The sequence below is a fragment of the Budorcas taxicolor genome, chromosome 19 (assembly GCF_023091745.1).
Source record: "Budorcas taxicolor isolate Tak-1 chromosome 19, Takin1.1, whole genome shotgun sequence".
Lineage (NCBI taxonomy): Eukaryota > Metazoa > Chordata > Mammalia > Artiodactyla > Bovidae > Budorcas > Budorcas taxicolor.
Genome location: NC_068928.1, coordinates 29,112,374 through 29,137,721, shown reverse-complemented (window position 1 = coordinate 29,137,721; position 25,348 = coordinate 29,112,374). Strand labels below are relative to the sequence as shown.

The 25,348-nt window shown below is 48.3% G+C and overlaps 1 protein-coding gene across 1 annotated transcript in view; it reads left to right on the top strand.

Moving 5' to 3' along the window:
- MYH13 (myosin heavy chain 13) overlaps window positions 1-3,056 on the top strand; it is a 47,841-nt gene extending 44,785 nt beyond the window's left edge. Inside the window, exons 36-38 of the mRNA XM_052658613.1 lie at window positions 918-1,022; window positions 1,120-1,215; window positions 2,889-3,056. Coding sequence (XP_052514573.1) covers window positions 918-1,022; window positions 1,120-1,215; window positions 2,889-3,056 — 369 coding nt within the window. The remainder of the gene's footprint in view (window positions 1-917; window positions 1,023-1,119; window positions 1,216-2,888) is intronic.
- The last annotated feature ends 22,292 nt before the right edge of the window (window positions 3,057-25,348 follow it).

Here is a 25,348-nt window from a genome sequence, read left to right as displayed (position 1 = left end):
GTGTAATCTCATGGGCAGAGGAGCCTGGGAGGCTGCAGTCCATGGGGTCACCAGGAGTTGGACACGACTGAGTGACTTCACTTTCACTTTTCACTTTCATGCACTGGAGAAGGAAATGGCAACCCACTCCAGTGTTCTTGCCTGGAGAATCCCAGAGATGACGGAGCCTGGTGGGCTGCCATCTATGGGGTCGCACAGAGTCAGACACGACTGAAGCGACTTAGCAGCAGCAGCGCTATATCATCAAAAGATAGACTTTGTCTTGTTCGATCCCCACATTCGAGATAGGTTGACAGGAATTATCGCTATTCTAAATACACAGAAATTCAAAACTTTCCCTAGCAGTTCAGTGGTTAGGACTCCACACTTCCAATGTAAGGGGCATGCATTCAATCCTTGATAGGGAACTAAGATCCCACAGGTCATGCAGTGCAGACAAAAAAATTTTTTAAATAAATAGATAAACAAAAACTCATACTCAGTGATGACAACTGACTTCCTTTGGATTCATCAGCTGGACCTGGGGCTTAAACACACCTTCAGTTCTCCTGGGCCCACTTTCTCTCTGTGACCCCTGCAACTGCCTTCCTCAATCAGGAATCCAGGCCCCCACGACGGCCCTCACCCAGCTGCATGGCCCCCGAGGAAGGGGCATCTTTTGCAAAGCTCCGTCCACTAGCCAAGCCACGTGCACCTGGGGCTGCTTCTGCCCAAAGAGGGCATCTTGTCATTTGCACAAAAGCACAGCATGCACTAGCAGCGGCCTTGAGAATAAAGTGTTCTGAGCCTGAGGAGGAGACAGCTTTGCAAAAATGAACTTAGAGGATCTTGAGTTCACCCTAAAAACAACCAGCACGCAAGTGTTGAGAAAAGCCCGGAAGATGTGGCCTGACCCCTGTGCTCTCTGCTGGGTGCAGGTACGGGAGTTAGAAAGTGAGCTGGACGCTGAGCAGAAGAGGGGGGCCGAGGCTCTAAAGGGCGCCCACAGATACGAGCGAAAGGTCAAGGAGATGACTTACCAGGTAGGCAGTAACTCTCCTGAAACCCCAACGGGCACCCCCTGGATCCCACCTGCAGAAGCAGCGGAGAATGGGTCTGGCATGGACCTTGTGTTTGCAGGCAGAGGAGGACCGCAAGAACATCCTCAGGCTCCAGGACTTGGTGGACAAGCTGCAGGCCAAAGTGAAAGCTTACAAGAGGCAGGCAGAGGAGGCTGTGAGTATGGGGTCCATCCAGTCTCATAGGGTCCACGGCAGCTGAGGCCTGAGTTTTCATTTGCAGGCTATAAACACAAGCTCAGGACACCTGCCCTCTCCCTCCCCTAATCTCCTCTCCCTCCCCTAATCTCCTCTCCCTCCCATATTCTCCTCCACCTCTCCCTAGTTTCCTCCCCCTCCCCCAGGCCCCACCAGTCCTGGCCCATACCCCTCCATCCCTCCACTCTGCCTCGACCCACCTGGCTTTATCCCACCCACCCTGACTCATTACACTGCCCCTGACTCACTCAGAACTCCCTGCCCCTGTGAGCTGACCTCAAATACCTGGTCTTAATTCATGTCATCCCATCTTAGCCCTGGCCCTGGCCCCCACCACCTCCATCCTTCCTCGGCCTCTCTAACTCCCACTCCCCAGTTCAAGCTTTCGGATCTACCCTTGAGCAAACAGTGGAATCAACAGGGAGGAAATGGTTTGGGCTGAAATGAGCACTTCCCAAATACCCTCTGGGGACCCAAGGTCTGAAGGACTTTAATAGCAGGAAGCTGGGGTGGGGGGTGGTGGGGAGGAGAAGGGTGGGGTCTTTCTCTTTGATAGATGAGAAATCCTTTAGGAAAAACTCTGGGTTCCACAAAGTTGGAGGGTTGCTTTACTTCAAGTGTTTCTCAGATTTTGCAGATGACATGGGATGGACCTCATAGTGGAAGAGGTGTTCTGAATTGTAGCATTTCTCACCCTTGATGGAACATGGCATCTCTTTTTAGAAAACAGAGCATCTCACAGGACTTGCATCCTGAGACAAAATCTGGGGGAGCCTACTCCAGATAAATGACTGAAGATGAGGCTTCTCTCCCTGCCCTTTGTCTTCCCTGCTCAAGAGACTGGGGCTTCCGTCCTGACCTCTAGGAAGCAGGTCTGGACTGGTTAAACAGGGGGAGGATTACCACAGCTGCAGCAGGACTGGCCAGGGCCCAGCAGGCCACCTTCATCAGAAACCCTTGGATGGTCCTCAACCAGACCCAGCCTGGCCATGGGCAGCCGGCATTGGGAGCAGGCACAGGGCAGGAGCAGGCACAGGGCAGGAGCAGGCACGGGGCAGGGGGCCGTGAACCGTGGGTCTCTGACGCCTCCATGTGCCTTGGAAGACTTGGTCTCCTCTAAAGAGCTCTGAGGGGTGGGGATGGCATACAGGAGGGGCACAGGGGAACAGACAAGCATCCTAGGGGAAAAGTGACGTGTTAATCACTCTGTCATGCCCAGCTCTTTGCAACCCCATGGACTGTAGCCCACTCCTCTGTCCATGGGATTCTCCAGGCAACAATACTGGAGTGGGTTGCCTTTCCCTTCTCCAGGGGATCTTCCCCACCCAGAGATTGAGCCTGGATCTCCGGCATTGCAGGCGGATTCTTTGTCATCTGATCCACTGGGGAAGCCCAGGAAGCCCTATCCTGGGGGCAGCGGACCTCCCAGGTGACTGGGCGGTGCACAAGGTCAGGAGCCGTGGGCATCGTCCTCACTGCTGGAGAGTTCAGCTCTCCCTCCTCTGACCTCAGGGACTTGGGGCCCAAGCTCTCCTGGTACCCCCGTTCCCAAAGAGGCTGTCAGGGACCCAGGGCCTCAGAGCCAGAGGGAGGGCCTTCCTCAGCCTCCTGCCCCCTCGGCCTTCCCTTCAGGAGGAGCAGGCCAACACGCAGCTGTCCAGGTGCCGGAGGGTCCAGCATGAGCTGGAGGAGGCCGAGGATCGCGCCGACATCGCTGAGTCCCAGGTCAACAAGCTGCGGGCCAAGAGCCGAGATGTGGGAGCCCAGGTGAGAGCAGACTCCCCGCTCCAGACACCCTGAGACTCAGGACCAGGCAGCAGCTGCAGAGCTCAGAGGGTGCTTGTCAGTGTCCCTGCCTGGCTGCCGGCCGTGCCTTCACTGATGTACTGCTTTAGCCAGGTCCCCGGGGTTCCAGGCTCACAGGAGCAGTAAGGGGCCAGGAGCCAGATGCCCTACTATCCCGGCCCCTCCCTCCTGTTGCAAAAGGCGGTGCCCAAGAACCCCCTGCTTTGGGGGGGATTCGCCCCATCTCCAGGGGCTCAACTGGTCTGCTTTTACAATGTACAGACGGAGACAAAGCCACGTCTTAATGTTTTCCTGAGACTCCAGCCTCTCCAGTTGCCCCACTTGAACACGAGGCCCGGCCTCACCTTTGCTTTGACTCATTTTCTGACTCATTTCCTGTGTACGATTCTTTTTCTCCCCCAGAAGATGGAAGAATGAGTCCCTCCCGATGCCTGTTGCCATGGGACACCTTGGGAAAGCAGAGGGAAGGTGTCCTGAGAAATAAATTCTCCTGGCAACTCAGATCTCCAGCTCTGCTATGTTTATTATCACTGTCTGTTCTTCCTCCGTGGGGTAGTTCTCAGATTCTTGCCAGGTCTATTGTATAAACCACAAAGAAAGAGATGTGAAAGTGGACCCTCCTGGCCCTGAGTAGGAAAGAAGGAAAATCAACTCACTGCAAGAGAGACCACCAGCTCCCCAGCAGTTAAAAATAACTTTCAGATACCTGTGGGCCATTCTCTACTAGGAATTCATTATTTTTTCCAGCTCAGTTCCCCTGAATTTACCACAGGGAAACTGGACCCAGATGGATTAAGCACTCTGTAGCTATCCAGGTTGGAGGAGCCCAGACCCCCAAGATCCCAGACCCCCCTGGCTAGACCCCCCCACAAGATCCCAGGGCTCTTCTCCCAAGCACCTCTGCTTTTGCATCCCATCTCTCCTGGGCCAGTGTCTCCGCTCCTCTCACACCACCCACAGCTCCCAGAACATCTTCAGAGGTAGTAGGCGCTCCTGAACACAGGATTCATTCCTGGGAGGACAGTTCCTTCAGGAAGGAGAGCCCATAAGCTGGTCTGCAAGCCCTGCTTGTTCCTCCTTCCCATTTTCCTCCATGTGCACGGGTCCTCTCCACGGTGCTCTGGCCAAGGATTAAGAGTGTGACTAGTCTTATGGTCGCTCCCAGAGCCCCCTGACTCTGATTAAGCTGGATTTCTTGCCCTGAAAGGGTAGAAATGCAACAGCGTGAACAAGGACAGGATCAGGAGGCAAGACTAAATCCGAGCCTCAGACGGAGCACTTAGTAGCAATAGCTGTGTGGCCCGGGCTGGCCATGTACAGTCTCTGAACCTGAGTTGCCTCAATGGTCAGACTGAGTTGTGTGATCAGGGGCATGGACTTTGGGTTCCATCAAAACCTGGATGGAATCCCAATATTATCACATACGAACTGTGTTGCCTTGAGCAACTTAAGACTAACTCCCTGGGCCTCATTTTCCTTATTCTGTAAGGCAGAGCTAACAATAAAAATCATAGCTTCTCTGGGACAGATGGAGGGTTGGGATGGTGGCAAGGGGTGCAGAGTTTCTGGCTTACTATGTACGAGGCACTACAGTGCACTCTGCTCCGACATCTTAGACAGTCCCTTCTCTCTGGCCTCTAGATCCCTCTTTGCATCTCATCACCAGCTCACCCCTCGTGCCTTTGACACAGGGATTGGCAGCAGTGGTGGTGGCAGGAAATGATTCTGAGGTCAGGTGAGCTCAGATGTCTGACATCACCATCCCCACCATCACCGTCCTCACCATCATCACCATCCTTACCATCATCATCACTATCATCACCATCCTTGGCACCATAATGCCTAAACTTAAGGACTGAAAAGGTCCATAAAAAAATGATCTCCTTCAATCTTCTCAATTTCATGCACAAGGAAACCAAGGTCATTCTCAAAGTCCCCAGACACCAGATGCTAGTCCTACAGTCCTGCCACCCCACTGCACCACCCTCCCAATTAGAGTGGTAATACAATTTCAGCTACGCAGAACTGTTCTATAAGATGCTGAGGATCCACGTGCCCCATTTTCGTCTTTTCCACAAGGGTCTCCCAACAATCCTGTCGGGAGGTCAGGCAGGTATTAACACCCCCATTTTCTAGCAGATGGGCTGTGGCTTTTCTGATGTTGAGACGGAGCTGAGCTGGAAGCCCTTCAGACTCACCATACAGCAGAGTCTCACACGGTGGCCTTTCCCTGTGCAGGTGGTGAAAGCCCTGGGGCTGACCTTCTGGGTCCCAGTCCCACCCTACCACTCACAGCCGTGCGATTTGGAACAAGTTACTTCATGACTTTGAGGCTTTGCTGCCTCACGTGTAAAATGGGATGTAATGATGTGCTTTAGAGGGTTATTCTATGAAGTAACTAAGAATATGCAAGAAATGCCCTTAGTCTGGAGCCAGACACATAGTTTGTACTCTGGTAATGTGTCTTCACAGTGGGCAGGGGTGACACATGGCCTCAGAGTGCAGGTGGAATGTAAGACAGGGGTTCAGAGGGGGCTGGGATTTGGCTGTGTCTCCATGGGGATTCCTCTGGTTTAAGGAGCTAATATACCATGCACTTGAGGGGCATCAAGAAAATTTCCTGTGGAATCACTTCTTTCTGACATTCCAAAAAAAGCAGATATGAATTCCATCTGCTCCAACACTCCCCAGTTCACCTAGAGCTGCCTAGCATCTCTGCATTCACCTCACCCTGGTCCCCCAGATCTCTAGCACGTCACACTTTCCAGAAGGCCTTGGGAAAGTCAGGGAGTGTCTCTGAGCCTCAACGTGGAGCAGGAAGTCCTGGAATTTCCTACGTCAGGATGGAACTGTTGAAAGATTCACACCCGAGGCATACAAGAGATTTTCCTAGCATCACCCAAATTGGAGATGTTTTACTAACAAGAATGATAATAATAATGACATTGTTGGCTGCTGCTGCTGCTGTTATTAGTTTGAAACCTAGCCACCAAACCTGGGCTTCAAGTTCTGGGGGCTTTGGACAACAGAGCCTACCCTGACCTACAGGCCTCTTCAAAGCAGAGCTCTGCTGCCACCTCCTGGCGGTGGAAAGACAGGCTTTTCATAATGCAAATGACCCAGAGGTCTTACCCCTCAAGTCTTAACAACAGACATGCAGAGTCAGAGGTGTCCTTGGGAAACAGGATCATCCCATCCTGGCCCCTGGTTTTGCAGATGAGAAATTCAGATTCGTGATGGGATCTGGTGACCCCCACAGGATGAAGTGTCAGAGCCAAACACCCAACTCTCAGGGCTCCCAGACCAGGGCTCCCCCAACTGAGTGTCCTCAGGAGAGGACCCTGCAGAATCTGAGATGGAGGCCTGGGACTGGCCGGGCTGTGAGTAGGCCCCAGTGATGGCCCTGGCAGCAGAGGGTGGAACCACGGCCAAGGGTCTTCTCCCAGACTTTACTCCCCTTGTCCCAGAAATCGCTGCCAGACTGGAAAAGAAGGGTTGGTCCCCAGCGTAGAAGGCAGTGGGCCTCCACAAACAGCCTCCTGCCCTTAACAGGGTGGGTGACCAGACCCTGGGTGTCTCTGAGATGAAGGTGGCCTGTGGGGGTTCCAAAGGTAAGTCTGTTGGCCCTTCTCCCAGGCCCCAGACAAAGGGAACAACCCAGGTCCACAGTGAGATAGTCAGGTCAAGACCTTTGCCATCTGACCCTTCAGACCCCTCCCACTTTTATCTTGTCCCAAAAGAGGTGGAAGCAACAGTGCTTTTCCTTGCCCTCTGGACTTCGGGTGGGTCCAGCCAACAGGGAGCTGAGATAGGAAAGCAGAGGGAAGAGGAGGGAGAGGGCATTTATTCCCTGCACCCTCCCACTCCCCAGTCTGCTCTGTCGCCATCTCCACTCAGCAGTCCCCTCACCCTGTTTGTACCTGGAGCTCTGCCTTATCCCCGTGGCCTCCCTGAACCTGCCTACATCTCCGTGCAGAGTCTCTTCCTCAAACACCCCGCACGTTGTGCTGATCTGGGTGTGGCACCTGCTTCCAGCCAGAGCCCCGCCGGTACACACCCTGCCCTGCACATCTATCTCCCTGCTCCACGGCCCTCCTAATGCAGTGGGGTCAGCTGACCACACAGAGCACGGCTGCTTCGCTGCACCATGTGTACATCTCCAGGCCATAAATCCCATTCTGATCGCTAATGACCCATTCAGTTCCAGTGCACGCTTCAACTCTGGCACAGGCCTCCTGCCAGATCAAGCTTTTAGGATCTCATCCAGGTCTCTGTTTTCACTTAAACCTGGGCTCACACCAATAGCTCTTGAACCCAGGAAGACGCAGTCATTTCCTGCTGAGATCTAAGTGGCATCAGTGGTATCCTGGAAACAGCTCGTACCAGCTCACAAGAGCCAGTTATGAAACTTTTAGGAATTTTGTGAGCCAGTTCTTAAAATTTAAATTTTATAATTTACTTATTATTAAACTTAAATTTTATCATTTTACAATGAGATAAATTACAGCTCTTCCTTGACTTTCATCATAAATTGAAAATACCATTTATTTGGAAATGCATTTGATACATCAAACCTACCAAACCATTATCGTTTAGTTCAGCCTACCTTGAATGTGCTCAGAACACTTAAATTAGTCTACAGCTAGGCAAAATCATCTAACACCGAGCCCGTTTGAGAGTAAAGTGTTGGCTATCTCATGTAATGTATTGAATACGCTACTGAAAGTGAAAAACAGAATGACTGTCTGGGTGCAGAAAGGCTGTAAGTATATCAGTTGTTTCCCCTCATGACTGCATTGCTGACGGGAGCTGTGGCTGGCTGCCCTGCCCAGCATCAACAGAGGATCAGACTGCATATCTCTAGGCCAGGGAAAAGATCCAAATGCAAAATTCAAAGCACAGTTTCTACTAAATGCATATTGCTTTTCTAAAGTTGAAAAATTGTGAATCGAACCATCAAAAGTCCAGGAGTATCTGTATATTTAAAAAAAAAAAAAAAGGTAATAAAATATCAATATGGGGACTTCCCTCACAGTCCAGTGGTTATGACTCTGTGCTTCCAATGTAGGAGGCATGAGTTCGATCCCTGGTAGGGGAACTAAGATCCTGCATGAAGCTCAGTGTAGCCAAAAAAAAAAAAAAAAATTAAAAATCAATGCATAAAACTGCAAAAGATTGAAGGAGGAGAGGATGGCAGAGGATGAGATGCCCATCACTGACTCAATGGGCCTGAATATGAGCAAACTCCAGGAGACAGTGAAGGACAGGGAAGCCTGGTGTGGTGCAGTGTATGAGGTTACAAAGAGTCGGACACGACTTAGCGCCTGAACAACAACATAACTAATCTATTGCATTTTATTACGATCTGTGATTTACAACTAATAATCTGCGTGATAGACATACTCTCCAGCAGTTTGCTACTTACATCTCTTTCTATCTCCACAGTGGGAATGTCATGGGGTATGCTGAACCTGGCCGAGGTGGAAATGTTTACACCACAGAAACTGGCAAACACTTCAGTGCAGGGCTTTTTATCTCTTTGCTGGTTAAACGGCTACCAGCATACCACTATGTGGAACCAATGAACCCAAGTAAAGACAAACCTGGAATTTGTATATAGATACTGGAGGATGTACTGGGTGGGTCAAGCCGACCCCCCGTTTCCACCAGTCCTACCAGGCCAGCTGATTCAAGGCAGCAGATTGAGAGGACTTCTCAGAGCCAAGGATTTCCTCCTTCAGAGTATGGGAAGGTGGGGAAGACAGGAAGGAAATGTGGGCCAGGCCATCCTGGTCCCAATTCCACAGCTATCCCCTGGGCGTAGGAACTCATTCATCTGTGACGGAGAGTCAGCTGCAACGTCTAGGCAAGAAGGGAGATTTACTGGTTCACCTAAATGAACGTTTCGAGGGTAGTCAGTCTTCAGGCTGACGGGGCCCTCAGATATGTCTGTCAGGGGATCTAGGATTTCAGATAGTTTCTTACTTTTCTCTTTTCTTTCCATCTCTCCATTCTGCTTTCCTCAAAATTAACTCCATTCCCCAGAAGCCTGCTCCTTTGTGATTACGGCATGGCCAGGCTTGTATCCTGTATCTTCCCATCTTATGCTAGTGGCCTAGGAGCATCTTTTTTTCCTGCAAAAGCCGGAGGGCTGGGCTTCCCTGGTTGCTCAGTGGTAAAGAATCCGCCTATCAATGCAAGAGCCAGGAGCTCGATCCCTTCTCCGGAAGATCCGACATGCCTCAGAGCAACTAAACGCATGTGCCACAGCCATTGAGTCTGTGCTCCAGAGCCTGGGAGCCGAAACTAGTGATCCCACATGCCACAGCCACTGGAGCCCTCGTGCCCGACAGCCTGTGCTCCACGACAGGAGAAGCCACGGCAACGAGAAGCAGTGCCCCACAGCTAGAAAACAGTGCCTGCTCGCTGCAACCAGAGAAAGAGCCAGCCCGGCAACGAAGACACAGCTCAGCCGAAAAACAAAAACAAATAAACAAACAACTTTTTTTTAAGCTGAAGGGCTGGTTCTCTTTGGCCTGGATGGTCAGGCCTGACGTCAGGAGATGACAGGAGGATGGAGGGTTTTGACTGGTCAGTCCTAAGTCATGATGGTACAGCCGCACCCAAATCCAAAGTCAAGGTTAAGTTCCTCCTACAAGGTTAAGTTCCTCCTACAAGGTTAAGTTCCTACTCCCAGAAGAAGCAGTATAGATCACCTCAATTTGCTGCTCATGCCCAGGGCTCACAAGCAAGGGGCCGTGGGGCTTTGCTGAGTCTGATTATCCATTTTGGAATTGGACTGCCTTCCCACAAGGTCACTGTGGGGACAAATCCATACACGGTGGTCAACCCCCTGGCACAAAGTGGGCTTCTGGAATGCCAGTTGGCATGTCCCCTTCTTCTTTGCTTGTCCCCACGAAAGAGGCACCATGGCCGACACAAGGTTCTCCACAGCAGAGTCTAAACAGGCGCTCTCTCTTGGACCCAGCCGGCACACAGACCCAGCAGACATCCCTCGTCCTTCAACACTCCTGCTTAGAGTGTAACTTCTCATAACATCACATCATTTCCTCCCCCGCCAGTGACCTGAATTCCACGGTGGGCCTCTCACCACCATTGGGAGGAGGAAGAGACTGTAGCTCAGAGGCACTGCCCCGTGGCCTGGGGCTTCCTGCCCCATGAGTCAGGAGGGAGAGGTCTGGGTGGGGCCAGACAAAACATCTGGACCCCGATCAAGACCCGGCTGGGATCTGGACCAGGTTGGTGGCCCTGCTGGGGCGTGACTCCTTCCAGAGAGCAAGCAGACAAGGCTTCCAGCCAGCCTTGGACAGACGGATGGAGGGACTCTCACATACTGGGAGCTGTTTTAAGGTCCGGGAGTAAATTAGGATAATAAATAATAAGGCTTACAAGTGCCTTTCCCTCTGAGGAAATACAAGTTCATCTCAGACCTCAACAGCTCCACTGAGCGCCTCCCAACGTTTGCAGCCTCACGGCCCTCACCCGTTCCTCTCCAGGGCCCTTGGGTTTTCATAATCACCCATTTCCTGTCTCTATCCATCACTAAACTGCCACCTCTTCAAGAGCCAGCACCCTCTTCATCATCTTAGAATCCTCCAGGGCAGATGAGGCAGTCCACAGAGGTTGCCAGAATGGATCAATGTTCATAACAGCATTTTCATAACAATAAAATACTTTCAGGGCTTGTCAGAATTCTCTTGCTGTCTTTATTACGTGTGTTCTTTTATGGTCTTCTCTGATAAAAGCTTTATTAAATTAATTTTCATTATACCTCAAAAAAAAAAATTTTTGCAGGCCTTCCCTGGTGGTTCAGTGACGAAGAATCCACCGGCCAATGCAGGAACCATGGGTTTGAACCCTGATCCAGAAAGATCCCACATGCCACAGAGCATCTAAGCCCACAGGCCACAGCCTGCACTCTAGAGCCCAGGAACCGCAACTACTGAAGCCCGCTCACCCTGGGGCCTGTGCTGTGCAACAAGAGAAGCCACCACAGTGAGCAGCCCGAACACTACAACTCGAGAGTAGCCCCCACTCACAACTGGAGAAAAAAGCCCGCACAGCAGCAAAGACCCAGCACAGCCAAAAATAAAATAAATAAATTAAAAAAATCTTTTTGCATGACTATTTTTAAAATTAAACAATCACAAATAACCTAAAATGCTTAGTAATTGAGGGCTATCTGAATACCCTAGGTCATAGTTATAACAGCAGCTGATGTTAACAGAGCACTCTTCATGTGCTAGCTGCTGCTTTAAGAACTTAACATGCATCATCTCATTTAATATTCACAAAACTTCTCTACTGTAGGCTCCTATTTTCTCCTCATTTTACAAGTGCGGTTCAGAGAGGTTAAGCATTTGCTTAATGTCACACAGCTAGTGAATGGTAGGGCTCGAGCTTGCAAGCACCATGATAGTCTAGGATTACTCGGAGGGTTATGTATCTTTTAAGAGAGAGCAGCACACAAAACATTTGAGTCCATCAAGATGCAGATATTAACGTACTTACTGCTGCTGCTGCTGCTAAGTTGCTTCAGTCGTGTCCGACTCTGTGCGACCCCATAGATGGCAGCCCACCAGGCTCCGCCGTCCCTGGGATTCTCCAGGCAAGAACACTGGAGTGGGTTGCCATTTCCTTCTCCAATACGTACTTACTAAAAGAAGTTAAATGAAAGAAGCTTAAGTTAATACATACGTGCCGATGACAGCCCTGTGTCAGACAAGCCCACAATCAGGATGATGAAATACAGTTTCTCATCTCTTTGAGGTTTCATTTCTCTATAAAGCTGTGCATAATTTTCTAAAGTTATCTTTAAACTTTAAGATAAGATTTATGCCCTAGGGGCTGGGTAAACTACTTCCTAATTTGATAGCAGAATCCTGGCTGAGATGTTAGGACTTGAGGCTGACTCAATTCTGCTCCTTCTCAGCAAACACATTTTACAGGGATCTTCCAGAACAAAGCCTTGACTTTGGGGGAGTCCTGAGAAATGGAGGAGGGGGCTTCAGGGTGGTGGGGATAGGGGATCCTTGTAAAGAGGGTCACAAAAGTGTCAAAGTAGTCATAGAAACTCCTGTGTCTTGGTGTGGTCAGAGAGCCCCCTGTCCCCAGCAAAAGGAAGGCCCCCGTTATCTCCTCTCAGCCCTTCAAGTGAACCGGGTGCTTCAAGGGGCAAAGCAGACAGGAAAGCCCAGGTCACCAGTGTTGAATTGAGGTGACTCTGGAAGGCAGACAGGAGACCCTGGAGAGGCCGGGGGTCAGGAGGCTCACCAGGGCGTCAATCAGGGGGGCAGAGGGACACTGCACTTTCCGGCTCTAATGCAACTTCCTTCCTCCAGCCTGAAGAGCTTCCCAGAAGCATGAGAGATCCAAAAATCCCCCCAGGCCTGGAGCCAACCTAGGAATGACTGAAGAAAATAGCTTCCCTGGTGGCTCAGACAGTAAAGAATCCGCCTGCAATGCAGGGGACCCAGGTCAGATCCCTGGGTTGGGAAGATCTCCTGGAGAAGGGAATGGCTATCCACTCCAGTATTCTTGCCTGGAGAATTCCATGGACAGAGGAGCCTGGCGGGCTACAGTCCATGGAGTCACAGGAAGTCAGACACAACTGAATGACTAACACAAGGTGCTCTACACAAGATGTCAGGAGGACAGGAAGAGGAAAGAGGAGGCAGGGACTGGGGGTGGGGGTCGGGGGGATGGATGCCATCCACAGGGGCAGCCCGAATAGGGGTAGGGGTACGGGGGTGTGGCAACTGCTGCCTGAAGAGCAGTTGGGGGAACTGGTCCTCTTTAGTCCAGAGAAGAAGCTTGAGGGCTGGAAGCATAGTTGTCAGTTTCAAATATTTGGGTGGCTGCTCATGACAAAAGAGACAGAACGCGCTGTAGTCCAGAGGCTTGCTACTCTGAAGTGTGACGCAGCAACAGCTGCATCCCTGGGTGCTTAGAAACACAGATACCAGGCCCCTCCCAGACACAGCGAATTCAAACATGGCCCTGAACCTGATCTCCAGGCCATCTGTGAGCACATCCAGTTCAAGAAGCACAGATCTGGAGTGACGCTACTCACACTGTGGTTCAGAGGCCAGTGCCCATCTCTGAATGGCTTGTTAATGGTCTCCCGCAGATAAGTACAGACACTGAGAGTGTTTGGAAGCTTTTACAGCCATACGGTGCAGTGGTAAAGAATCCGTCTGCCAGTGCATAAGATTCAAGAGATGCGGGTTCGATCCCTGGGTCAGGAAGATCCCCTGGATAAGGGCCTGGCACCCCACTCCAGTATTCTTGCCTGAAGAATCCCATGGACAGAGAAGGCTGGCAGGCTACAATCCATGGGGTCACAAAGAGTTGGATGCAACTTAGTGACTAAACAACCACAGCAAACATCCTGGATTGGATTCTGGAACCAAAAAAGGACACTATTAGACGTAAATACAGTGTGGAGTTTAACTAGTAATGCACAATGTTGGTTTTAGTTTTGATAAGTGTGCCATGGTTATGTAAGACATAAACATTAGGGAGAACTGGGGAATTCCCTGGTGGTCCAGTGCCTAGGATTTGGTGTTCTTCCTGCCGGGACCTGAGTTGGATCCTTGGTCAGGGAATTAAGATCCCGCAAGCTCTGTGGCATGGCCAAAAATAAAAAACAACTTTAGGGAAAGCTGCATGAGGGGTGTACTGGAACTCTGTACAACCTTCCTATAAATCTAAAATCAATCCTAAATTTAAAGTTTATTTATAAAAATTTAAAAATCAAAATGCAAAAATAAATTATACTTGTTTATTCCAGCACCGAACAGGTAGAAAATGATTTTTTAAATTATGCTGCTTATAATTGAATTTTTAAAAATCTATTTCCTAACAGCGAATAAAGCACATATAAGACCTCTAGAGAAAATTACAGAACTATTAAATTTTAGATCCTTAAGAACTACTAAAAAAAATTTTCATAAAACAAAGATACAGCATGTGAATTGCTAGACGACTTTGCAAAATAAAGGCATGGTTTCTTCCCAAATCTGTTTACAGACTCAGTACAATCCAGATCAAACATTTCTATAGTCTCCTATCTTCCTTCCCCTTCACACCCCTCCCCTCTCTCCCTTTCTCTCTCTTTCTTTCTTTTGGCAAAAGTTAACAAGTTAATCCCACATTTTATAAGAAAATGCAAAAGATGAAGCATCACTAAAGCATTCTTGAAGAAGAAAAACAAGGTGGGAAGAAGGAGAGAGAAAAAAAAAGGGTTTTAAAAAAGAAAAACAAGGTGGAAAGATTTGCTTGTGTGTGTTCAGTTGCTCGGTCATGTCCAGCCCTCTGTGGTGCCATGTACTATAGCCAGCTAGGCTTCTCTGTCCATGCAGTTTTCCAGGCAAGAATACTGGAGTGGGTTGCCATTCCCTACTGCAAGGGATCTTCCCAACCCAGGGATCGAGCCTGCGTCTCTTACGTCTACCTCCACTGGCAGGTGGATTCTTTACCACTAGCGCCACCTCGGAAGCCCCAAAGACTTGCTTGCTCTACCAAAAAGGACCCCTGGGGCATAGAAAAGGATGGATTAGTATTTCCTGTCTATTCATTCTATTAATGTTTGAGAGCTTGGTATTGAAACTCCAGTTTAAAATCTTAATTTAGCTACTTAAAAATAACTGTAATATAGAGTAGAACTATATTTAACTTTGTTCTGTATTTTCCAAGTCTCCTGTAAATGTTAATATCATACATTCATAATTCAAAAATAGAAAAAAAAAGAAAAGGGTGGATTATTTTTAAAAGAATCAATTTGCTTTTAACAAATACCGGGGCAGCTGGCAGCCCCAACGCTCCAGACCGTGGTGGTCCTGGTGGACAGGGCCCCTCGGACTCAGGTAGTGGAGCCCGTCCCACAGGAGGTGGGGAGCGGAACTGGCCGGCTGGCCCTGGTGGAGGGAGAAGAGGCCTGCCCACTGCTGGGTGGCCAGGGTCCCCCGCGGAGCAGCATCCTCTTCCTCCCCGTGGGGTGGCTGCCGCCCCTGCAGCAGAGCCGGAGCCTCCAGGGCATGCTCACGCCTCCCAAGAAGGAGCAGCAGCGGTCTGTGCAGTCGGACCAGGGCTACATCTCCAGGAACTCCCCGCAGCCCCCTAACAACAGTGACGACGACGACAGGGAGGGGGTTGGGGAGGAGGATAGGGGGCAGCCTCTGTCCCCCCAGGGCCTGAAGAGCCTGCACAGCCTCCAGCTGCTGCTCTTCTTCCAGAAGCTTAGCAAGAACCCTGGCCTTGAGCTGGAGAAGCCACCATGGGGGGCTCTCCCCCAGCCTGGGCGGTGAGCGAGCATGTGTGTGCGTGTGTGCACGTGTGGGCTTGCGTGTGTGAGGCCGCACCTTTAAAGGTAGCCAGCTTGACTGTTGGAGAAGGAAATGGCAACCCACTCCAGTAATCTTGCCTAGAGAATCCTGTGGACAGAGGAGCCTGGTGGGCTGCCCTATGGAGTCGCACAGAGTCAGACACGACTGAAGAGACAGCATAGCATGCATGCATGCATGCTACAGAAAATAGCTTAAGATTGGAGGACTCTTCTGTGCCAGGCGCTCTTCTAGGCCTTTTTTGTATATATACTCACTCAATACACACAATAGTTCAAAGAGGTGATTGCTGTCCTTACACCAAGTACCATCATTAGGAATACCAATGAGGACAAGGTCACAGCAGGGGACCTTAACGAAAGCCCTGGTCCCCAGAGGGCTCTGGCTACCAACACAGCTCCAAGAGATCTGGACACACACCAAGCTGCCCATCTGAGCACATCTGCCCAACACACGATATCTCCAGTGTTCACCTGTGGTGAACCCGCAGGTACCACCTGGGACCTCTCAAAAAAAGACATTTCAGCCTTCAATCAGCCCCCCGGCACTTACTCACAAAGCTCCTGAAAGTGTTAGGAGGAAGAGGGGGAGGGGGTACTAAGGTGCCAGAAATACTTCCCAGAGAACTAAGATTCCTACTGATGCCAAGAACTAACTGGGAATTCCCAGAATGCTTCCTTTTGTTTTTTCCTCTTTAGCCTCTGCGCCCTTCACAGGACCCCTGGCATCTAACAAAAGCTGCCACAATTCTGTTTTCAAATGTTATGCAAATCATCCTCCCCCAGGGTCAAGGAGAAACTTAAGCAGAGAGCCAGAAAAAGAGGTGAGGGCTGCCCTGGCAGGGCCATCTATTAACAGAAGGCCGTGTGGTGGGGGCAGGGGCCCCAGAACAATCACAACGTCTCCTTAAGAAAGTACAACCTTGGGTGGCAGGGGGAAGCTGAGGTTCAGATCGTTCGGCTCCTATCATCAGCTATCAGAACTTCTGGGGAGGAGTGATGACCGGGCTTGTGTGTGTGTGTTTCCAGGCTGGCTTTCCGGCTGTTCTTAAGCCAAGGTTACACCACCCTGAAAGCCTTCGTCACCACTGCCTACTGCTCTGGGCAACGCAGAGAAGTAACAGCTAAGGGGTCTGGGACTTCGTTTAAAGTTTGTCTTTAGACTCCACCCTGGACTGAAAAATGTTGGTTGCCCTTGAAGCTAAGAACCAAGAGGAAATGGTATATTCCAAAAAGTATGTGCCTTTCCCTTGCCAAACTCCCAAAGGTAATAATAACAACAGCAGCAGCAATTATTTATAGAGTGCCTACTAGGGGCTTCCCAGGTGGCGCAGTGGTAAAGAATCCACCTGCCAAGGCAGGAGGTGTTCAATTCCTGAGGTAGGAATAGCCCCTGGAGAAGGAGGTGGAAACCCACTCCAGTACTCTTGCCCAGGAAGTCCCATGGACAGAGGAGCCTGGCGGCTACAGTCCACGGGTCGCGAAGAGTCGGACAGGACTGAGGGATGAGCACAGTGTGGGTGCCCACTACGTCCTACGCGCTTTCTAAGCTTTCACTCCCCTTCAGCCCCGAGAGGGGGGAGCCACTGGGCCCATTTTGTAGATGCAAGAACAGGTTAAGATTTGCCCACAGCCACTCTGGAGCCGGGATTTAATCCTGAGGGTGACCCCGGAGCCCACCCTCTCCTACATCGCAGTGCATGGCTCCTTTGATATAAGGAAGGCAGGAAATTCCAGCCTGGTGTTCTCTGCAGGCCTCTGGTCACTCTCCGGATTCAGTGTGAGGCAGACTCTGAGCCAGATGATAGGACCCACCTAACCCTTGGGGTCACAGTGGGGGCTCCTTCGAGGGCAGCTGTGATCTGGCATTTACAGGTTCTCTAGAGGCCCTTGGGGCAGGTTCTCGGGGCTGCAGTCAGTCCCCAATTCTCCCTGCTGCAGCCACTCCCTCCGATGCTCACGCAGCAGAGTCATGCTGATTCGTAGAAAGTCATGTGCTCTGACTCGGACACACAGCGACATCTCTGTCTTCCTACCCCAGGGCCTGACTTCGTTGCATCTCCATGGGGACAGTTCTAGCCCTCTGCTCAGGCAGGTGTAAGATACCAAATAGACACTGACAGTCACTGTGCATTTGGGGTTAGAGATTGCCCCTCAACCCCCCATCTCAGCCACACACACACCAGAGCACCTCACTTCCTATCAACCACAATAGTATTCCTTGTCCCACAGAAGAACAAAACCTTTTTAAGCCGTCATCTGTACAATCCTCATCAGCCTATTTCCAGGCGCTTATGAGAATCCCTTTCATTACTCCTCTGTCTGCCCTGACAGAGTTTCAAGGGTTTTCTTTAACCACACTCTTCTCTGCCTGCAGCTGGATGCGTGCCCCTCAGACCCCCATGGCTTCTCCGCTTTGCTCTCCCTCCTTCGTTCTCCCTTTCATGGTGAAGATTGATCTCTGCCCTGTAGGTGCTGTGAAGCTCCATGCTACAGCTCTTTCATCTTCAGCCTGCCTCGTCTGCGGTATTTTAACAGGAGCACCTATAGGAGGATCTACCCCTTCTCCCTCCTCAGACATGGAAAGTTCTTTTCTGATTCGCTGGGCCTGCTCATTTTCGGTCAATATTGGCCCATCCATTTCTGTTCTTCTTTGTTGATTTTACCCTCCCTGGGACCAGGCTGTCAAGCTTGTAAGGACAGGCACCCACCGTCTCATGTTTGAAACTACATCCCTGGGACCTGGGATAGCATCAGGCAAACGGTGCTCAGTCAGTCAGTCGTGTTGAACTCTTTTATGACCCCATGGACTGTAGCCCACCAGGCTCCTCTGTCCATGGGATTCTCCAGGAAAGAATACTGGAGTGGGTAGCCATTCCCTTCTCCAAGGGATCTTCCTGACCCAGGGATCAAACCTGTGTCTCCTGCATTGGCAAGCAGATTCTTTACCACTGAGCCACCAGTCAGGCACACAGTGGAGGTTCAGTAAGTATCTGCAAAATTTGTTCAGCCCACCAATCCAACCTCCTTAACTGTTCAAGTCATATCTCAACATAAATGCATTCGAGATGGGGAAAAGGAGGGAAAGGTGACATCCCAGAGCATCTCAGCTTGTCTTTCCTATAAGGAAGAAAAGTTTTCCCAGGAGCCCCAGCTAGATTTCCTCTTCTTCTCACTGGCCCAAATCAGATTACATGGCCACATGTGGGAAATTCTGTTCTTGGTTTTCCAGCTTCTGTAATTGCAGGCAGCTGGAGGGAAAAAAAGGGGCCAGAAATGACTTGTGTGGTTAAACAACAGTGTCTTCCAGAAAAGCCTTCACAGAGAAACCACAAGACATCTGAATGAAGGCTGCTCAAGCCATCTCAGGCTGGGAAATTTTTTAAAACTGAGAAGAAAGGCACACTTCAGACTGAGTCCAAACATTCTGACTTAGACTGGAGCTAGACCTCTCCTAGGAAAAACCCCCGGCTGGAAAGTACCTCTGCTGGAGGAAAAGCCCCCATGTTCAAATGCATGGCCCTTGGCTCTGGTGTGCAGCCAGAAATTCCATACCAGGAACCCAGATGATGGGTTAGACTGTGGAGCAGGCAGAAATGTGGCCACATTATGCTAATAATGTGGCTTCATCAGTAGTTAGGGATCAAAAGCTAGGGGGCAATTCTCCTCTCAAGTTAATCACATAAGCCCATCAACCTTGGATGTGATTACACCAGGAGTAAGGATAGAACTAAGGGACCCAGTCTACCTTCCCATCAAGAATATCCTTTTCCCAAACAAGCTGAACTCTATCCTTTACCCAAGTTATGTAAACACTTGCTACCACCGTTATTATGGGTCCAAGCGTCTCATTTATGCTGACTCATGGGGCTTTGGGCTCCCACATACGGGAAGTTGGAAAGTGACAATTCAGTCAAAACAAAAATTTGGCATAAGGCAGTAAAAAGGAAAAGAAAAATCCCAAACAAAGTCTCGTGTGTGTCTCCACACATGTGTTTGGAGAAAACATACCCATGCATAATGTTAAAAGGCTATCCCGGCCTGATGACATCCTAAGTCCAGGCCTGTCCGTGTACCTCTGACCCCATTCAAATGTTTCAAATCAGCAAGTGATTTTGGACACCCACAATGTCTTTCTTTCACCTGGATGAGCTAAACCAAGTTACTTTGGGGTTTTGTTTATTTGTTTTCGGCCACACCGCACAGCATGCAAGATCTTAGTTTCCCAACCAGGGATCAAACCTGTGCCCCTTGCAGTGGAAGCACAGAGTTTTAACCACTGGACTGCCGGGGAAGTCCCTAAACCAAGTTACTTTGTGAAGAGAACAGAATTCATCATTGTGCTGCTGTGTTTGGTCAGCAAAATGAGCGCCAGCCTCTGCGACCTGCAATTTCATCCATCTATTCATCCAGTCATACACCCAGCCACCCAGCCACCTATCTACCTATCTTTTCAGATAGATAGCTGTGTATCTATCTATTTATCCATCCATATACCCATCCATTCATCCATCCATCCATTCAACAAACCTTCATCCATTTCCACGGGACTTTCACTATCCCTTCTTCTTCCTTGCCACCTAGAGATGTACTTTCTCCCTGTTAGCCTTCCCTTTTCACAGCAAATGCCTTTCCCCTTCCTTATTTTGTGAAATCCCACTGATCCCAACAGTCCAGGTTCAATCTCTTTTGGAAGATGCTTCATAACTTAAGAGTTATCTGAACTCTTATGGTTCAATTCAGTCACTCAGTTGTGTCCGACTCTCTTCGACCCCATGGACTGCAGCATGCCAGGCTTCCCTGTCCTTCACAAACTCCTGGAGCTCACTCAAACTCATGTCCATCGAGTCAGTGATGGACATCTAACATCTAAACCTCTGTCATCCCCTTATCCTCCTGCCTTCAATGTTTCCCAACATCAGGGTCTTTTCCAATGAGTCAGTTCTTCACATCAGGTGGCCGAGGTATTGGAGCTTCAGCTTCAGCATCAGTCCTTCCAATGACTATTTAGGACTGATTTCCTTGAGGATTGCTGGTTTGCTCTCCTTGCAGTCCAAGGGACTATCAAAAGTCTTATCCAACACCACAGTTCAAAAACATCAATTCTTGGCATTCAACTTTGCTTATGATCCAACTCTCACATCCATACAGGACTGCTGGAAAAACCATAGCTTTGACCAGATGGACTTTTGTTGGCAAAGTAATGTCTCTGCTTTTTAATATGCTGTCTAGGTTGGTCATAGTCTTTCTTCCAAGGAGCAAGCGTCTTTTAATTTCAAGGCTGCAGTCACCATCTGCAGTGATTTTAGAGCTCAAGAAAATAATCTGTCACTGTTTCCATTGTTTCCTCATCTATTTGCCATGAAGTGATGGGACCAGATGCCATGATCTTAGTTTTTTAGATGTTGAGTTTTAAGCCAACTTTTTCACTCTCCTCTTTCACTTTCATCAAGAGGTTCTTCAGTTCCTCTTCACGTTCTGCCGTAAGGGTGGTGTCATCTGCATAACAGAGGTTATTGATATTTCTCCCGGCAGTCTTAATGTCAGCTTGTGCTTCATCCGGCCCAGCATTTTGCATGATATACTCTACATATAAGTTAAATAAGCAAGGCAACAATATACAGCCTTGACATATTCCTTTCCCAATTTGGAACCAGCCTGTTGTTCCATGTCTGTTTCTAACTGATGCTTCTTGACCTGCATCAGATTTCTCAAGAGGCAGGTAAGGTGGTATGGAATTTCCATCTCTTTAAGAATTTTCCAGTTTGTTGTGATCCACACAGTCAAAGGCTTTAGTATAGTCAGTGAAGCAGAAGTAGATGTTTTTCTGGAACTCTCTTGCTTCTTCTATGATCCAACAGATATTGGTAATTTGATCTCTGGTTCCTCTGCCTTTTCTAAACCCAGCTTGAACATCTGGAAGTTTTCAGTTCATGTACTATTGAAGCCCAGCTTGGAGAATTTTCAGCATTATTTTGCTAGCATGTGAGATGAGTGCAATTGTGCAGTAGTTTGAACATTCTTTGACATTGCCTTTCTTAGGGATTGGAATGAAAAGTGACCTTTTCCAGTCCCGTGGCCACTGCTGAGTTTTCCAAATTTGCTGACATATTGAGTGCAGCACTTTCACAGCATCATCTTTTAGGATTTGAAATAGCTCAGCTGGAATTCCATCACCTCTACTAGCTTTGTTCATAGTGATGCTTCCTAAGGCCCACTGGACTTCACATTCCAGGATGTCTGGCTCTAGATGAGTGATCACACCATCATGATGATCTGGGTCATGGAGATCTTTTTTGGATAGTTCTTCTGTGTATTCTTGCCACCTCTTCTTAATATCTTTTGCTTCTGTTAGGTCCATACAATTTCTGTCCTTTATTGTGGCCATCTTTGCATGAAATGTTCCCTTGGTATCTCTAATTTTCTTGAAGAGATCTCTAGTCTTTCCCATTATGTTGTTTTCCTCTGTTTCTTTGCATTGATCACTGAGGAAGGCTTTCTTATCTCTCCTTGCTATTCTTTGGAACTCTGCATTCAGATGGATATATCTTTCCTATTCTCCTTTCTTATGGTAGTTCTTGTGGTACTTATGTCTTATATTCCTCTCTTATTATGTAATAAATAATTGCCTTCAATATTTTTGCACTGTGGGATGAGGCTGGGTGGGAGGGAGGTTCAAGAGGGAGGGAATATATGTTTACATATAGCTGACTCACTCTGTTGTACAGCATAAACTAATCCAACATTGTAAAACAATTATCCTCCAATAAAAAAATAATACATGGAAAAAAAGTTCTGCACTGCTGTATTGCACTGCTCTTGTCTCTTGTGATTGACACATTTGTTTTATTTTTTTTAATCTCCCTGAATAAATTGTAAACTCTGTGAGAAGAGAGACTATGGTTTTTACTTCTTTGCCACCTCCCTCCACAGCTGGCCTTTTGCATAGTATTATGCAAATTGTAGGCACTCAACAAATATACTTTGATTGGTTACGCAGTTTTGTCTGTGAAGTGGGGATAATGTTTGTGTTACAGGAATTCTGGGAGGATTAATTGAGACAGTGTGTATTAAAGAGCTTCTTAAACTGCAAAGTCCAAAAGACATTATTACTGTAATAATCACTTTATTTTTAATAAAATAATAAGTTAATAGCCATATGCTGGGTTATCTACAATCTGGAAGACCAAGGATGTACCCCATAAACATTTCACTAGTACTTATAGAATCATTAGGTCCTACACAAGATATGAGAGCAACAAGGAGGATGGAACATAGTAGTAGCCTTCAAGGAATTCTTATTTTACCAAAGGAGCAAAAACAGAAGTTCCTGCCATTGTGTGTGAGGCTACAGAAAGCTCTATAATACAGACACAAAATGCTTGGAGACACTTAAAGGATTCATTTATCCTGCCTGGGGCATTAAGAAAAACTTCAAAGATGAGCTGTCACTTGAGCCGACCTTGGGAGGTGAATAAAAGTCCAGTAGATGGAGAAAGAGGACAAGAACATCCTAGGGAAGAAAAAGAGTAGAAGTGTGGGGTGTTTGTGGAAGAGGACACAGGATTATCTGATTACAACCTAAGAACTTTGTGAACCGTGTTAAGGAACATGAACTTGATTCCAAAGGCAATGCAAAAACCACAGAGAAGGGAAATGATTAGACTTGTATTCTGTCTAAATGACTATCAGGGACAATGCTTTCCACTGCAAATAACAGACATTCAATGAAAACTAACTTAAACAATAAGGACATTGATCATCTTACTGGAAATAAAGGGCAGGCAAGCTAAAGGCATGGTACAACCAACCCCACAAACACTCCAGAATCTCTCCAAGTCTCCACTGTGCCAACACTAGTTATTGCCTTTCCCTGGGGTGGCTGCAAAAAGGCAGTGCCAGTAACACATTCAGGCACAAATAAACCCTAAAGCATCTTCCCTACAGGTACCCCACCCCTCATCTCATTGGGTCACATGGCCCTGTCAGAGGAGAGAGGCACATGCCATGCCTGCCTTGGGCCAGGCATCTGAGCTGGAATGATACTGGAGCACCCACCATGATGTCCACCACTAAGAGCCTTGCTGCCAGCTTGCAGATGGGCTCCAAGGGGAGACTGAAAACAGGGAGACCCATTGAGGAGCAGCGCAAGATGGAAATTATACTCAGTATTTTATAATAACCTATCCTGTGGTCGTGTATGGATGTGAGAGTTGGACTGTGAAGAAGGCTGAGCACCGAAGAATTGATGCTTTTGAACTGTGGTGTTGGAGAAGACTCTTGAGAGTCCCTTGGACTGCAGGGAGATCCAACCAGTCCATTCTGAAGGAGATCAGCCCTGGGTGTTCTTTGGAAGGAATGATGCTAAAGCTGAAACTCCGGTACTTTGGCCACCTCATGTGAAGAGCTGACTCATTAGAAAAGACTCTGATGCTGGTAGGGATTAGGGGCAGGAGGAGAAGGGGATGACAGAGGATGAGATGGCTGGACGGCATCACCAACTTGATGGACATGAGTCTGAGTGAACTCCAGGAGTTGGTGATGGACAGGGAGGTCTGGCGTGCTGCGATTCATGGGGTTGCAGAGAGTCGGACACGACTGAGCGACTGAACTGAACTGAACTACGTAACTGAATCACTATACTGCACACTTGAAACTAGCATGACACTGTAAATCAACTCAAACTTCAAGAAAAAGGGAGACAGAAAGAAAGGAAGGAAAAAAAATATGTCAAATGCTAAAGTGGACTCTGGTGTTTTTTTGGCTGCTCAAATGTGAGGCAGAGGCCTACAGTAACTAGATAAGTAGAAAATTCTGGATCTTCCTCTCCCAGCCTCCCATGAAGCTCAAGCATGGCTGGTGACCTAGACTATCAATCAGATGCACACGCTTCTAGGCTTTGAAATGAGGGGAGGGAGGGGAATTGAAGCTAGGAAAGAGGAACAGAGTGGGGCAGGGGTACAAGTCTTGACTTCCAGTGTCCAGGCCAGAGGGCTCAGCAGGGCAGGCTCTGATCTCAGGAATTTAGCGGTGACAACAGCATTCTGTTTTACTGGACTAGTCATGATCCACTTTCGCTGTTCTCTGACTGCGAAGGCCTGCTTTATTCCTGTCTATTTGTCTATATATTCAACTAAAATAATTTTTAAAAAGCATTGCTTCTCCATCATACAAGCAACACATAACCTTGGAAAATGAGAAAACAAGAATAAACAAGAGATACATTTAAAAATTCTCACAACCCACCACCCAGTCATAATCATTGTAAACGTATTCTTCCAGACTATTTTATCTGCTTATTATATTGTCTTTTCTATCAGTTGTTTAATAGTCCACGTATGGTATATATCTAACCAGTACCGTCTGGATGGGTTGCGTACAGCTGTGTTTTGCTTTGCTATTATAAACAATGCTTTGATAAACCTCCTTATACATCTGTTTCTGCACGTTTCTCTGATGGTTTCTTTTATTTCCAGCTTTATTGAGATATAAATAGACATATAACATTGTGTGAGTCTAAGGTGTTCAACATGTTGGTTTTCATTTGCTACACTTATATATTGCAAAATGATGATCATCATAGTATTGGCCAACACCTCTATGGCATCACATAGGTACCATTTCCTCTTTGTGGGGAGAGAATTTCCAATCTGCTTTTCTTAGCAACTTTCAAGTATGTGATACAGTATCATCAGCTATAATCACCATGGGATCCGCAGAACTTGGTAATCTTATAACTGGATGTTTGTACGCTTCAATCAATATCTTCCTGTTCCCTACACCTCCGACCAGCCCCTAGGAACAACCACTCTACTCTGATTCCCTGAATTCAACTTTTTTAGATTCTCTGTGTCAGTGAGATCAAGCAGTATTTGTCTTTCTCTATCCGACTTACTTCACTTAGCATATCTGATGATTTCTT